This window comes from Scyliorhinus torazame, chromosome 14 (genome assembly GCF_047496885.1).
Source record: "Scyliorhinus torazame isolate Kashiwa2021f chromosome 14, sScyTor2.1, whole genome shotgun sequence".
Taxonomy (NCBI): Eukaryota; Metazoa; Chordata; class Chondrichthyes; order Carcharhiniformes; family Scyliorhinidae; genus Scyliorhinus; species Scyliorhinus torazame.
In genome coordinates, this window is record NC_092720.1 from 189,289,654 (window position 1) to 189,306,962 (window position 17,309).

The 17,309-nt window shown below is 48.7% G+C and overlaps 1 protein-coding gene across 1 annotated transcript in view; it reads right to left on the reverse strand.

Annotated features, from left to right (window-relative positions):
• Positions 1 to 17,309, reverse strand: part of LOC140390300 (gamma-aminobutyric acid type B receptor subunit 1-like) — a 138,667-nt gene that overhangs the window by 10,143 nt on the left and 111,215 nt on the right. The window contains exons 14-16 of the mRNA XM_072475343.1: positions 11,514 to 11,621; positions 10,917 to 11,010; positions 6,791 to 6,918 (exon numbers count right to left, since the gene is read on the reverse strand). Of these exons, the coding sequence (XP_072331444.1) occupies positions 6,791 to 6,918; positions 10,917 to 11,010; positions 11,514 to 11,621 (330 nt within the window). The remainder of the gene's footprint in view (positions 1 to 6,790; positions 6,919 to 10,916; positions 11,011 to 11,513; positions 11,622 to 17,309) is intronic.

Here is a 17,309-nt window from a genome sequence, read left to right on the forward strand (position 1 = left end):
CTGTGTAATCCTACAATTCCATCAACACCTTTTGCCACCCGACTGTTTTATTGAGACCCATGGAAACGAATATGAATCAGGAGTTACGACAGTGTGCCGGTTTAATTCTGTCTGTGTCATGTTCCTAATGTCCAATTACAAGGGTGGCACAGTGCTTAGCACTGCTGCCTCACAGTGCCAGGGACCCGGGTTCAATTCCGGCCTCGAGTGCCTGTCTGTCGGCTTCCTCCAGATGCTCCGGTTTCCTCCCACAGTCCAAAGATGTGTAGTTTGAGGGGGGGGGGGGGGTGCTCCAGTTTCCTCCCACAGTCCAAAGATGTGTAGTTTGGGGGGGGGGGGGTTTACGGGCAGGGGATTGAGCCTACGTGGGGTGCTCTTTCAGAGGGTTGCTGCAGACGCGATGGGCCAAATAGCCCCCTTCTGCACTGTAGGAATTCCATGTACTATGCACTCACCATCATTGTCTCTCTTTGGTTTCAGACTCCAGCAGTAATTTGCTTTCACCCAGCATTAACTTGCCCTGGTTCACGGGGTGTCTGCAGGGGGACGTTCATGCACTTTTCCTTCTCCAGTACACTGGGAAGAGCATGGGCCTGAACTGAACGCCACTGCACCTCAGCTCCCTCTTACCTTGGCTCCGGGTATCACGTTGGGGAGGGGGGTGCAGAGGGAGTCGGATCAAAGTCATTGGGCTCGAGGGCTAAGGCAGGGCCAAGTGGTGGTGGTGGGAGAGCATTAGATGGTTTATATATAGAATAATGGATACCTGGGAGTGATTTACAGACTGGAATCTAGTCGAGGGGTTCAGATGGTTTATATATAGAATAATGGATACCTAGGAGTGAGTTACAGACTGGAATCTAGTCGAGGGGTTCAGATGGTTTATATATAAAATAATGGATACCTGGGAGTGAGTTACAGACTAGAATCTAATCGAGGGGTTCAGATGGTTTATATATAAAATAATGGATACCTGGGAGTGAGTTACAGACTAGAATCTAATCGAGGGGTTCAGATGGTTTATATATACAATAATGGATACCTGGGAGTGAATTTTTTGTGAGGGCCACAAAGAATCCAGCACGAGTTTCAAGGATGCAAAGAAATAACATTTATTTACAATAACATACATATATATATATATATATATATATATATATATATATTATATATATATATATATATATATATATATTATAGACAACAGCAGCAACCTCACTTGCTGCTTACTCCTTCCTGCTGGTTCCAAACTGGCCAGCTTTATTTATACAGGGAGTCTGCTAATGATTTCTCCGCCCCCCTCATTGGGGAAGCTCATACTCCCACAGGATTGTGGGATTGTCATTAGTCCCCAGCCAATGGTAAGCAGGCAGGTTATAACATCCCTCCCCCCCCCCCCAAAGTCCAAGTAATCCACCGAAGACACTGGCGAAGGAGGGCGTCGGACTCATTTTGCCGCACGCTGGACACCATTTGCACGAGGCGCTGGATCGGGCGGCGTGTAACGAGACGGAGACCAGCGCTTCCGTGATGAACGGCGTAATGGTTGTACATCCACGGCCCGTGGGCCCGAGGATTCCCCCTCTGATGCGTCCTGTGTCTCCATCTCGGAGTCAGAGTCTGCTGCCCCTGTCATCTCGGCGTCTCTATCTCCACACGGTTCTGTAACGACCTGTGCAGGCTTTGAGTGAGGCACCAGAGGAAGATTGTGAGGACTACTTTCCATTGTCTCTGGTCTCTGCGGCTGTCGAAATGAGCTCCGGGGGCGGGAAATCTTTGGAAGGGATAGTCTTCTGGACCGAACGTGGTCTACATGTTTGCGCTGGAGACGACCCTGGGCTTGCACCTGGTAAGATATAGGGCCCGTTTGGCGAAAGATTACGCCAGGGACCCACTGGGCACCACCAGCAAAATTGCGAACGAACACTGGGTCACCGGGCGCAAACTGCCGAATCGGCCAACTCCGAGAAAAACCCTGTCCCTGCTGTTCTTGTGTGTAGCGTACTTTTGTGCCAATGTCCGGGAAAACCATACTAAGGCGGGTACGAAGTCTCTGGCCCATTAGGAGTTCTGCGGGAGTTACCCCAGTCACCGCATGGGGGGTAGTCCTATACGAAAACAAAAAGCGAGCCAGTCTCGTGTCCATTGACCCGGAAGACTGCTTCCTTAGGCCTCGTTTGAATGTCTGTACTGCGCGCTCCGCCAATCCATTTGAAGCCGGGTGGTAAGGGGCAGTGCGGATATGGCGAATGCCATTCATCTTCATGAAACTCGCAAACTCCTCACTAGTGAATGGAGTGCCGTTATTCGTGACCAGCACCTCGGGGAGGCCATGCGTACTAAAAGACAAACGCATCTTCTCAATTTTTGCACAGGACGTTGTGCCTAGCATCTTATGCACCTCTAGCCATTTAGACTGGGCGCCGATTAATAAAAGGAGCATGGATCCTTGAAAAGGGCCGGCGAAATCCGCATGCAAGCGCGCCCAAGGCCGCCCTGGCCATTCCCAGTGATGTAGGGGCACGGCCAGCGGAAGCTTCTGATGCTCCTGACAAATGGGAGCAGTTTTGGGCCACCTTCTCAATGTCGGCGTCGAGGCCTGGGCACCAAACACAACTCCAGGCCAACATTTTCATTTTGGCCACACCTGGATGCCCATTGTGCAAGTCTCTTAGGATCAGCTCCTGTCCTTTTTCCGGGACAATCACACGCATCCCATCCTCGTCGCCAGTTTTGTGAGGGTCACGAAGAATCCAGCACGAGTTTCAAGGATACAAAGAAATAACATTTATTTACAATAACATATATATATACACACACAACAGCAGCAACCTCGCTTGCTGCTTACTCCTTCCTGCTGGTTCCAAACTGGCCAAATTTTTTTATACAGGGAGTCTGCTAATGATTTCTCCGCCCCCCTCATTGGGGAAGCTCATACTCCCACAGGATTGTGGGATTGTCATTAGTCCCCAGCCAATGGTAAGCAGGCAGGTTATAACAGTTACAGACTAGAATCTAATGGGAGGTGTTCAGATGGTTTAGAAATAGAATAATGGATACCTGGGAGTGAGTTACAGACTGGAATCTAATCGAGGGGTTCAGATGGTTTATATATAGAATGATGGATACCTGGGAATGAGTTACAGACTGGAATCTAATTGAGAGGATCAGGTGGTTTATATATAGAATAATGGATACCTGGGAATGAGTTACAGACTGGAATCGAATTGAGAGGTTCAGATGTTTATATATAGAATAATGGATACCTGGGAATGAGTTACAGACTGGAATCTAATTGAGAGGGTCAGGTGGTTTATATATAGAATAATGGATACCTGGGAGTGAGTTACAGACTGGAATCTAATCGAGGGGTTCAGATGGTTTATATACAGAATAATGGATACCTGGGAATGAGTTACAGACTGGAATCTAATTGAGAGGATCAGGTGGTTTATATATAGAATAATGGATACCTGGGAATGAGTTACAGACTGGAATCGAATTGAGAGGTTCAGATGTTTATATATAGAATAATGGATACCCGGGAGTGAGTTACAGACTGGAATCTAATTGAGGGGGTCAGGTGGTTTATCTCTCGAATAATGGATACCAGGGAGTGAGATACAGACTGGAATCTAATTGAGAGGGTCAGATGGTTTATATACAGAATAATGGATACCTGGGAATGAGTTACAGACTGGAATCTAATTGAGAGGGTCAGGTGGTTTATATATAGAATAATGGATACCTGGGAGTGAGTTACAGACTGGAATCTAATTGAGAGGGTCAGATGGTTTATATATAGAATAATGGATACCTGGGAGTGAGTTACAGACTGGAATCTAATCGAGGGGTTCAGATGGTTTATATATAGAATAATGGATACCTGGGAGTGAGTTACAGACTGGAATCTAATTGAGAGGGTCAGATGGTTTATCTCTAGAATAATGGATACCTGGGAGTCATTCATTAATTCACAGGATTTGGGTGTCATTGGTGACGCCAGCATTTTTGGAACAGTCCTACAAAGACGAATGCTTGTTTGGTTAATTCAGAGGACAATTAAGAGGCATTGGTCTGGAGCCACATGTAGGCCAGACCAGGTAAGGGCGACAGATTTCTTTCCCTGAAGCACGTTAGTGAACCAGGTGGGGAATTATTCACTACAATTGTCACCATTACTGAGACCAGCTTTATAATCACAGGTTTATTCCATTAACTGGATTCAAATTCCACTCGCTGTCCGAAAATAAAATTTTAATAGGCAAATGAAATTTTGTCCTTCATTGCTCGAGGGATGGAGTTTAAAAAACAGGGAGGCTATGGTGCATCTGTAGGGGAGATGCTGGTGAGGTCACACCTGGAATACCGTGTACAGTTATGGTCTCCTTACTTGAGAAAGGATGTACTGGCACTGGAGCGGGTGCAGAGGAAATTCACAAGGTTGATTCTGGAGTTGCGAGGATTCGCTTATGAAGAAAGATTGAGAAGACTGGGACTATACTCGTTGGAATTTAGAAAAATGAGGAGGGATCCGACAGAAATACATTGAATTAGAATATAGAACGATACAGCGCAGTACAGGCCCTTCCGCCCACGATGTTGCACCGACATGGGACGTCAAAAAACAAAAGCCCTCTAACCTACACTATGCCATTATCATCCATATGCTTATCCAATAAACTTTTAAATGCCCTCAATGTTGGCGAGTTCACTACTATTTCAGGTAGGGCATTCCACGGCCTCACCACTCTTTGCGTAAAGAACCTACCTCTGACCTATATCTATTACCCCTCAGTTTAAGGCTATGTCCCCTCGTGCTAGCCATTTCCATCCGCGGGAGAAGGCTCTCACTGTCCACCCTATCTAACCCTCTGATCATTTTGTATGCCTCTATTAAGTCTCCTCTTAACCTTCCTTTCTCTAACGAAAACAACCTCAAGTCCATCAGCCTTTCCTCATAAGATTTTCCCTCCATACCAGGCAACATCCTGGTAAATCTCCTCTGCACCCGTTCCAAAGCTTCCACGTCCTTCCTATAATGAGGTGACCAGAACTGTACGCAATACTCCAAATGCGGCCGTACCAGAGTTTTGTACAGCTGCAACATGACCTCATGACTCTGGAACTCAATCCCTCTACCAATAAAGGCCAACACACCATAGGCCTTCTTCACAACCCTATCAACCTGGGTGGCAACTTTCAGGGATCTATGTACATGGACACCGAGATCCCTCTGCTCATCCACACTTCCAAGAATTTTACCATTAGCCAAATATTCCGCATTCCTGTTATTCCTTCCAAAGTGAATCACCTCACACTTCTCTACATTAAACTCCATTTGCCACCTCTCAGCCCAGCTCTGCAGCTTATCTATGTCCCTCTGTAACCTGCAACATCCTTCCGCACTGTCGACAACACCACCGACTTTAGTGTCGTCTGCAAATTTACTCACCCACCCTTCTGCTCCCTCCTCTAGGTCATTTATAAAAATGACAAACAGCAACGGCCCCAGAACAGATCCTTGTGGGACCACTTGTAACTGAACTCCATTCTGAACATTTCCCATCAACCACCACCCTCTGTCTTCTTTCAGCTAGCCAATTTCTGATCCACATCTCTAAATCACCCTCAATCCCCAGCCTCCGTATTTTCTGCAATAGCCTACCGTGGGGAACCTTATCAAACGCTTTGCTGAAATCCATATACACCACATCAACTGCTCTACCCTCGTCTACCTGTTCAGTCACCTTCTCAAAGAACTCAATAAGGTTTGTGAGGCACGACCTACCCTTCACAAAGCCATGCTGACTTTTGAATTATGAAGGGAATAGATAGGATAGAAGCAGGGAGGGTTGCTTCCAATGGCAGGGGAAACTAGAACTAGAGGGCACAGCCTCAAAATAAGGGGGAGCAGATTTAGGACTGAGTTGAGGAGGAACATCTTCGCTCAAAGGGTTGTAAGTCTGTGAATTCCCTGCCCAGCCCAGAGAAGCAGTTGAGGCTACCTCGTTAAATGTTTTTCCGGCAAAGATAGATAGATTTTTGAACATAAAGGAATTCAGGGTTATGGGGGGGGGGATGGCGGGCTCAAGGGGCCAGATGGCCTCCTCCTGCTCCTAGTTCTTATGCTCTTATGTCCTAGTGGGATTTGATCTCAGGTCATCAGCTCATTGGTCTGGACCACTGGACTGTGAGTTGTGTGGACATTGTGGGGTTGTGGTGGGCCTGTCTTGGCGTTTCACTGGTGCCTTCACTGAACACACACACACACACACACACACACACACACACACACACACACACACACACACACACACACACACACACAGCAGCCGTGGTTGCTGGGGTTCAGAGGTGTTGTGTGTCATCAGGGACTGTGGAAAGAAATGCCTGTGAAAGTCAGCTTCGATGCCGTCTATCACCGGCTGGATTCCCGATAGATCTCATCGGTGAGGTCTTGGGTTTGGACGACTCTGAGTGTCGGCATCTTGCTAGTGCCGCAGAATTTGTTCTGGTCTCTGCTTCCCCACGCTCCACCCCCCCCCCTTCCAACAGAATGAAGGTCAACCAGCAAACAACAACATGCATCGGGACATTCCGAGGCCTGGTCCCATCGGCTGCCCGAAAGCCCGGTTGAAGAGGTTGGCTTTTAGCTGTGTCGCTGAGGAGGGAAAATCGAGGCGGGAGGAGAGAGGTTTGGGGGGGGGGGAATTCCCGAGCTTAGAGCCATTGCAGCAAAAGTAGAAGAGGAACAGGGAGTCCGGGAGGACCTCCAATCACTGCTTACAGCCACATTGTAGATGGCCATTCCTACTGCCCGGTGGTCATTGATCTTCTCCGTGGAAACGCTCTTCGTCTCGTAGGCCAAGAAGATGCCCAGAAGGAGCAACAGGCCCTTATAGCCATAAACAATTCCTAAAGGAAACAAAAAAAAAGGGTGATAAAAATAGGGACCTGGGCAGGTCAATCCATGTGAACCTGTTTGCACTCTGCATCCAGTAGATTAATTGAGGAACTAACATCTTCTGAACAAGACAACCACCTTTTTGAGGAACCTAACACCACAGCCTGGGCTACTGCCAGTGGCACTGCCGACTGTTTTTATAGAGGAACAGACAGTGACGGAGGAGGCAAAAGCCCATCTAGGATTCCTTCTACCTCACTGGCAGACCCGTGGAAACAACGACAATGGAGTCATTGATAGACCATGGCAATCCATCCTTACGCCCATGATGTTGTGCCGACCATTTATCCTAATCTAAGATCAACCTAATCTACACCCCTTCAATTTACTGCTGTCCGTGTGTCTAAGAGTCGCTTAAATGTCCCGAATGACTCTGACTCCACCACCTCCGCTGGCAGTGCATTCCACACACCCACCACTCTCTGTGTAAAGAACCTATCTCTGATATTTCCCCAATACCTTCCTCCAATCACCTTAAAATTATGCCCCCTCGTGATAGCCATTTCCACCCTGAGGAAAAGTCCACTCTATGTGTGCCTCTCATCGCCTTGCACACCACTATCAAGTCACCTCTCTTCCTTCTTCGCTCCAGTGAGAAAAGCCCCAGCTCCCTCAACCTTTCTTCATAAGGCATGCTCTCCAGTCCAGGCAGCATCCTGGTAAACCTCCTCTGTACCCTCTCCAAAGCATCCACATCCTTCCTATAATGAGGCGACCAGAAGGGGACACAATATTCCAAGTGTGGTCTAACTAGGGTTTTATAAAGCTGCAGCAAAACCTCGCGGCTCTTAAACTCAATCCCCGTGTTAATGAAAGCGAACACACCTTACGCCTTCTTAACAACCCTATCAACCTGGGTGGCAACTTTGAGGGTTCTATGTACGTGGACCCCAAGATCCCTCTGTTCCTCCACACTTCCAAGAATCCTGCCTTTAACCCTGTATTCAGCATTCAAATTTGACATTCCAAAATGAATCACCACATTTATCTAGCTTGAACTCCATCTGCCACATGTCAGCCCAGCTTTGCATCCTGTCAATGTCCTGTTGTCACCTGCAACAGCCCTCAACGCTATCTATAACTCCACCAACCTTTGTGTCATCGGCAAACTTACTAACCCACCCTTGCACTTCCTCATCCAAGTCATTTATAAAAACCACAAAGAGGTCTCAGAACAGATCTCTGCGGGACACCACTGGTCACCGACCTCCAGGGGAATATTTTCTATCCACTACCGCTTGCTGTCTTCTTTCGTCCAGCCAATTTTGTATCCAGGCAGCCAAATTTCCCTGTATCCCATACACCCTGACTTTCTGAATGAGCCTACCATGGGGAACCTTATCAGATGCCTTACTGAAATCCATATACACCACATCCACTGCCCGACCTTCATGAATGTGTCTCGTCACATCCTCAAAGAATTCAATGAGGCTTGTGAGGCATGACCTGCCCCTCACAAAGCCAAGCTGACTATCTTTAATCAAACTATGTTTTTCCAAATAATCATAAATCCTATCTCTCAGAATTATTTCCAGTATTTTGCTCACCACAGACGTAAGACTGATGGGTCTGTAATTCCCAGGAATTTGCCTATTCCCTTTCTTGAACAGGGGAACAATATTAGTCTCCCTCCAATCATCCGGTACTATTCCAGTGGAGAGTGAGGACGCAAAGATCATCGCCAACGGCGCAGCAATCTCCTCCCTCGCTTCCCGTGGTTAACCTTCAGTATATCCCATCTGGTCCAGGGGACTTATCTATCCTGATGCTTTTCAAAATTTTCAGCACATCCTCCTTCTTAATATCAATCTGTTCAAGCCTATTAACCTGGTTCACACTGTTTTCACGCGCAACGAGGTCCCGCTATCCAGTGAATACTGAAGCAAAATATTCATTTAGGTCCTCCCCTATCTCTTCAGACTCCAGGCACAAGTTCTCTCCATTATCCCTGATCGGCCCTACTCTCACTCTGATCATCCTCTTATTTCTCACGTAAGTGTAGAATGCCTTGGGAGTTTCCCTAATCCTTCCCGCTAGGGTTTTCTCATGCCCCCTTCTAGCTCTCCGAAGTCCATTTTTGAGTTTCTTCCTGGCTACCTTGTAACCCTCTAGAGCCGTGCCAGATCCTTGCTTCCTCAACCTTACTTAAGCTTCCTTCTTCCTCTTGACTAGAAGCTCCACTTCTCTTGTCATCCAAGGCTCCTTCACCTTACCATTCCTTCCTCGTCTCAGTGGGACAAATCTATCCAGCACTCGCAGCAAGTGCACCTTAAACAACTCCCACATTACTGTTGTGTATTTCCCCAAGAACAACTGTTCCCAATTTATGCTCCTCAGCTCCTGTGTAATAGCAGTATAATTTCCCCTCCCCCAATTTAATATCTTCCCATACTGTCTGTTCCTATCCCTCTCCATGACTATGGTAAAGGTCAAGGAGTTGTGGTCACTGTCACCGAAATGCTCTCCCACTGAGACATCTGAGTCCTGACCTGGTTCAATTAGTCCACAATGTTAATGGCATGTTAGCTATATTACTCAGAAGGATATTGTTTAACTAAGGGATTAGAGCACTTATAAAGAGAAACCGCTGGGGCCCTGTGTTGGTAGGGAAGGAGCAGATGTAGTGCTGCATTCTGTGATAAATCTGGTAATAACAGTGATATTAGTGCCTAGTTTCACGCGACATCAACTGGAATGGGATCAAGATCACAATACAACAGTACCAGGCAAGGGCTGAGGAATGTCCATAATGATACAGAGCTTGGAAAAAGGTGGGTCCATATACTGAAAAGACCGCCAACCCCCTTAGGAATTGGCAAAGGGTCAGATGTTTGGACATTCCGAAGAACAACCATGGGGAGCACGGGCTGTTTTCACGCTCATCCCTCTTGCCTCCTCTGTGCTGCTACCGAATTCGCTGACTGTCCCCGGGAGGCTACCCAGCTCCCCGCCCAAAGTGACTGAGCCCGGACACAGAAGCGCTCCTTCTAGGCTGGGTGGGAATTTCCCCGAGATGGGGCGGAACATGGGACCGCCATCAAATCCACTGGAGAGCAAAATAGGGGCATAGAGTTAAAAATGGCACGTCCCCCACCCACAACCCCCCCAGCCCCCCCCCCCCCCCCCCCCCCCACCCGTCCTGGAGTCTGTCACAAAGATACAGAAGATGCTCGGTAACTTTGCCTGGACCATGACACTGCACTGGGCACTGCTGAGGATCTGAGTCTCCCGCTCAGGGAGGGCGGTCAGGCGCTAGTGTGCCTTCACACCCAGGCAGCCACCTTCTGCCTTCAGACCCTGTAGCGATCCCCCTACGTTGACTCCCCTCCTGGATGGTGCGCCCTGGCGATGTATTTCTTTTGTCAAGTGCGCGGCCTGAATTCTGACGTGCAGCTCCTGTTCACGGACCCGACGGATCTTTGTAACTCCTTACAAGTGTTGCCTGCCTTTTACCAGGCCCTGATCGAAGTCTGGAGCGTGGTGGCCTTCCGCCGCAGTCCCCCCCCCCTGTCAAGAGCAGTGGCCGTCGTCAGGGTGCATGGTGGACTCCGGACTGAGCACACTCCTGCTCAAATGGAATTTCACTTTGGCCCGAAGTCCCGAACCCTCCCTCAGATGCCGGTGCCCCACACTCATGGTCGCCTTGCGGAAATGCCCTCTGTGCACTTTAGCACGGAATGCAAGGGTTTCCCCAATGGGCTGCTGCTGCCCGCCCTTCGCCTCTTTGCCTTCACCCATCGGCCGGACTCCCCTTGTTGCCGTTCGGGGGCGGAGGTCCCAGGGGCAGGGTTCTCTACGCGGGAGTCCTCCCCCTACCATCGGGGACCTGGGTTGGGGGTATTGCAGTTCCATACAACCACAGGATTCGTTGGTTGGTGGACACCCAAGATGTTTTGCCCGGTTGGGGGTAAGGGAGATGGAGGGGGGAGGGAGGAGGAGGAAGACTTACCGAGCCAAGTGTTCATCTTGTTTGAGCTGCAGTGCTCCAGCTGTGGCAGGATCAGGACCCCCTGGTCCCCCTCTGGTGCCTCTTTGGAGAACTCCTGATGACAGGACAGATTGGAAACATCGCAGTTATTCACTTCCTCTGCATTACAAATATTATTTTCAGCTCAGAGCATTCATTCCCCCCCCCCTTCACATTCCTGGACAAGCTGTTCAATCACCTCTCTCTCAGACACAATGACACTCTCGCAGTGAGGACCCCCACTCCCCACTCTGACCTCCGCTCCCCACTCCGACCTCCGCTCCCCACTCCGACCTCCGCTCCCCACTCCGACCTCCGCTCCCCACTCCGACCTCCGCTCCCCACTCCGACCTCCGCTCCCCACTCCGACCTCCGCTCCCCACTCGGACACCGCTCCCCACTCGGACACCGCTCCCCACTCGGACACCGACCCCCCTCGGACACCACCCCATTCTCCCCACTCAGACGCCTCTCTCCTCTCAGAGTGTCCAGAGACCATGGAGTGGAGGTGGCTAAAGAGAGAATGAAAAGAAACGGGGAATCTGGAAAACCAGCTTATTGCAAATGTTAGCCCCTCACCTCGACGGTGAGGTGAAGTGGATCAACAATCTGCCAGATAGCCAACGTGAGGACATCAATGGCGAGCAGCACGCTAACTGTGGCATACAGTTTCCAGGGCTCCAGGTGCTACAGGGCAGCAAAATAAAAGCAGGTTAGATTGAGACTCGGAACAATTTATCATTCGAGGTTGCTGGCCACACATGGGACTGAAAGTTTGAAAGAATTCCCCCACACATGGACAAAGTGAGGTTGCTCACAAAACAAACACAAATACTGTTCACTCCGCTCCCCCACAATGCACTGGGTGGGACAGTGGGTCAGACACTGTCCCATTCCCCTCTGGCACTGGATGTGGTTCAACCCCCTGACGCGATACCCGTTTTTGGCCTTTCCCAATGTGACGAGATGGGTGCCAGGTGCAACAGGGTGGAAATATCGCACACAAGGGGGCTTTTCACAGTAACTTATCATAGAATTTACAGTGCAGAAGGAAGCCATTCGGCCCATCGAGTCTGCACCGGCTCTTGGAAAGAGCACCCTACCCAAGGTCAACACCTTCACCCTATCCCCATAACCCAGTAACCCCACCCAACACTAAGGGCAATTTTGGACACTAAGGGCAATTTTATCATCGCCAGTCCACCTAACCTGCACATCTTTGGACTGTGGGAGGAAACCGGAGCACCCGGAGGGAACCCACGCACACACGGGGAGGACATGCAGACTCCGCACAGACAGTGACCCAAGCCGGAATCGAACCTGGGGAACCTGGAGCTGTGAAGCAACTGTGCTATCCACAATGCTACCGTGCTGCCCTCCACTGCCCTTCAACTTCATTGAAGCCTACTTGTGACAATAAGCGATTATTATTATTATTGAACTGGGAGAAGTCCGATTTTAATAGGATGAGGCAGGATCTGACCAAAGTGGACCGGAGCAACTACTTGTAGGAAGATCCACATCAGAGCAGTGAGAGATATTCGGAAAGGAAACAGGGAGAGCACAGGGCCAACATGTTCCCATAAAGGGCGGGACCAACAATTCCCGAGAACCCTGTATGTCAAGGGATACACACTATTGGACAAGGAAAGAAAGGGCGGCTTATGGCAGATTCAAAACAGTGGCTGTCCCAGAGGAATATAGAGAGTGCATGGAGGGGTATTTGAATATGAAATTAGGAGAGCAAAGGGGTTTGAAGAAAAACTGGAGGGCAAAATAAAGGAAATCTCAAGGTGTTTTATAAGTATTTAAGGGCAAGAGCGTAACCCGGTAAAGAGTAGGGAGCAAAGTGGCAACCTGTGTGTGGAGCAGAAAGACTTAGGTGAGGTATTACTAGGGGGCATAGGTTTAAGGTGCGAGGGGCAAGGTTTAGAGGAGATGTACGAGGCAAGTTTGTTACACAGAGAGTAGTGGGTGCCTGGAACTCGCTGCCGGAGGGGGTGGTGGAAGCAGGGACGATAGTGACATTTAAGAGGCATCTTGACGAACACATGAATAGGATGGGAATAGAGGGATACGGACCCAGGAAGTGTAGAAGATTTTAGTTTAGCCGGGCAGCATGGTCGGCGTGGGCTTGGAGGGCCGAAGGGCCTGTTCCTGTGCTGTACTTTTCTTTGTTCGTTGTATTAAATGAACATTTTGCTTCTGTGGCCACTGTGTGGAAGAGCGATGTAGGTCCAGAAATCAGGGAGGGGGAATTGAACAGATTAATACTGAGAGGGAGGAGGGGTTAGTAGTTTTAGTGGACTTAAAAGCGGATAAACTCCCAGGCCCAGATGAGATGTATCCCAGGCTGCTGTGTGTGGCAAGGGAGGAGATTTCAGGGGTTCTGATGCAAATTTTCAAATCCTCTCTGGCCACAGGACAGGTACCAGAGGACAGATAACAAGGCACCATTATTCAAGAAGCGAAGTGGGGAAAACCAAGTTATTACAGACCAGTCAGACTGACAATAAATTTTTGATTACAATTCTGGGGGACAGAATTAATCTCCCCTTGGAGAGGCAAGGAGTTATCAAGGATATTCAGCATGGCTTTGTCAGGGGAAGATAATGTCTAACAAATTTGATTGAATTTTTTGAGGAGGTGATTAGCTCTGCAGTCAAGGACAGTGCGATTGATATAGTTGACATGGACTTTAGTAAGGCCCCACATGGGAGACTGGTGAAGAAGGTAAGAGCCCATGGGATCCAGACAATTTGGCAAACTGGATCCAAAACTGGCTTTGTGGTGGGAGGCAGTGAGTGATGGTTGAAATTTGTTTTGTGACTGGAGGCCTGTGTCCATTGGTGTCCTGCAGGGATCGGTGCTGGGTCCCTTGCTGTTGTTAGTAAACATTAATGAACTGGATGTGAATGTAGGAGGTATGATAAGTAAGTGAGCAGATGACACAAAAATTGGTGGTGTGGTAAACAGTGAGGAGGAAAGCCTTAGATTCCAGGACAATATAGGCGGCCTGGTTAGATGGGCAAATGGAATTTAACCATGTAAAGTGTGAGGTGATGCATTTTGAAAGGACTAACAAGGTAAGGGAAGACACAATGAACTGTAGGACGCTCGGAAGTACAGAGGACTAGAGGGACCTCGGGGTGCATGTCCAAAGATCCCGGGAGGCAGCAGGACAGGTAGATCAGGTGGTTAAGAAGGCAGATGGATACTTGCCATAATTAGCCGAGGCTGAGACTATAAGAGCAGGGAGGTTATAATGGAGCTGTATAAAATGCTGTGTATATCACAGCTAGAGTACTGTGTGCCGTTCTGGTCACCACACTATAGAACAAAGAACAAAGAAATATACAGCACAGGAACAGGCCCTTCGGCCCTCCAAGCCCGTGCCGACCATGCTGCCCGACTAAACTACAATCTTCTACACTTCCTGGGTCCGTATCCCTCTATTCCCATCCTATTCATGTATTTGTCAAGATGCCTCTTAAATGTCCCTATCGTCCCTGCTTCCACCACCTCCTCTGGCAGCGAGTTCCAGGCACCCACTACCCTCTGCGTAAAAAACTTGCCTCGTACATCTACTCTAAACCTTGCCCCTCTCACCTTAAACCTATGCCCCCTAGTAATTGACCCCTCTACCACGGGGAAAAGCCTCTGACTATCCACTCTGTCTATGCCCCTCATAATTTTGTAGACCTCTATCAGGTCGCCCCTCAACCTCCTTTGTTCCAGTGAGAACAAACCGAGTTTATTCAACCGCTCCTCATAGCTAATGCCCTCCATACCAGGCAACATTCTGGTAAATCTCTTCTGCACCCTCTCTAAAGCCTCCACATCCTTCTGGTAGTGTGGCGCCCAGAATTGAACACTATACTCCAAGTGTGGCCTCACTAAGGTTCTACACAGCTGCAACATGACTTGCCAATTCTTATACTCAATGCCCCGGCCAATGAAGGCAAGCATGCCGTATGCCTTCTTGACTACCTTCTCCACGTGTTGCCCCTTTCAGTGACCTGTGGACCTGTACTCCTAGATCTCTTTGACTTTCAATACTCTTGAGGGTTCTACCATTCACTGTATATTCCCTACCTGCATTAGACCTTCCAAAATGCATTACCTCACATTTGTCCGGATTAAACTCCATCTGCCATCTCTCCGCCCAAGTCTCCAAACAATCTAAATCCTGCTGTATCCTCTGACAGTCCTCATCGCTATCCGCAATTCCACCAACCTTTGTGCCGTCTGCAAACTTACTAATCAGACCAGTTACATTTTCCTCCAAATCATTTATATATACTACAAACAGCAAAGGTCCCAGCACTGATCCCTGTGGAACACCACTGGTCACAGCCCTCCAATTAGAAAGGAAGCCAAACAGGTTTGAATATCAACCTGCAAAGACTATAGGAAGGATGTGATTGTACTGGAGAGGGTGCAGAGGAGATTCACCAGGATGTTGCCTGGGCTGGGGCGTTTCAGCGATGAAGAGAGGCTGGTTAGGCTGGGGTTGTCCTCCTTATAGCAGAGAAGGCTGAGGGGGGACCATTTGAGGTGTACATGAGGGGCACAGATATGGTAGTTGGGAAGAAACTTTTCCCCTTAGCAGAAGATCAATAACCAGTGGGCATAGATTTAAGTTAAGGGTACCAGGAGACTTTGAGGGAATTTGAGGAAAGATATTTCCACCCAGAGGGTGGTGGGAATCTGGAACCCACTGCCTGAAAGGGTGGGAGAGGCGGGAACCGTCACAGCATTTAAGAAGCATTTAGATGAACACTTGAAAGGCCACGGCACACAAGGTTATGGACCAAGTGCTGGGAAATGGGATTAGGATAGCAGCTTGATGTACGATGCAGGCTCGATGGGCCGAAGGGTCTCTTTCTGTGCTGTAAAACTATGACTATGACCTACCCTGTCAAACCGCTGAAAATGTACATCATTCAAACGTAATCACCCTCCATTCTTCTAAATTGCAGAGTATATTCACTCATTCTATCTCACCTCTCTGTCGTGGAAATGGAGTGGGGGTGGGGGGGGGACAGTTCAAGAATACGTTGTTTTAATCACTTCTCAGCCTTTTGGCTAGGATGAGCGTCAGGTGTAATGCCTGGATCTGGTATGTCTCTCTTGTGGGGACCATGAATTGGATTCAATTTGAATTGATTTTTGGAGCAGGTAAAGAGCTGGATTAGGGGTTTGTCCCTGTCCACACTCTGGGCTCTGGCTTTTTAACTCTTGTCATGATATACAGACAGGCAGCTAATGAACACAGAGAACAGGACATGACCAATGAGCAGGCAGGACCCTCAGGGATGGTATCTCACTATAAAATGCACGAGGCACTCACACTCGGCTCTTTCCACTGATAGATAGAATTTACAGTGCAGAAGGAGGCCATTCGGCCCATCGAGTACGCACCGACTCTTGGAAAGAGCACCCTACCCAAGGTCAACACCTCCACCTTATCCCCATAACCCAGTAACCCCACCCAACACTAAGGGCAATTTTGATGATGATGAACACCGACAGAGTGAGTCAGGGTGTATGTACAGTATTACACCTCCAGCACGTGGCGAAGAGCTAGTCTGGTCCAGTCAGACAGAGTAACCACACTTAGGTTAGCAGAGAGTCGAACTCAGAGAGAACTGCGCTAACTGTGCTACGGGTTCAATAAATCAGATTGAACTAACTTCAAGGTCTGGAGTATCTTTAGGTTAAAGCTGCATCCAGGTGCAGCCTGTGTTATCCCAGAGTACATAACACATCAACTCTGATAAAGGAATAAAAAGAAAGAATACATTGTTTTATTTAAATTAAGGCCACAACTTATCCTGCTCATGTTCCAATCCACACACTATAGCTGTGCATTTTCGCTCGAACAATCAATGGCTTGTGGTGCAGTGGGTAGAGTGCCTGCCTCTGAGACAGGAGCCCGGGTTCAAGTCCCACTCCCAGCTCTTGATGGCCAGAGGAAGGTGCGTCCGTAATGCGACCAAACAGGTTTGAATATCAACCTGCAACAATCCTTCAAAGATACCCAGCGGGTAAGTGCGAGATTCTTGGCCAGGAAAAGGGAAGGAAAATTGGAGCCTCTGCCATCGCCGCCCATACACCTGGGCCACAACATGCAGGAAAGAGCTGGTGTGGATCATTGCTGCTCAGGGATCGACCCCGACCAGGCTGGAATGGAGGCCTGTCTGTGTGGAGGCAATTAAAAAAGAGCTGCATTACCACATCCTAACCACCAGGTGGAGATGTTAGATTACCATCCCTCTCTTAAAGGAATGAAATTTAGAAATGCTAACACCCACTTTTAATTATATAACACCTGAGAGAGAGAGAGAGGGAGGGGGAGGGAGGGGAGGGAGA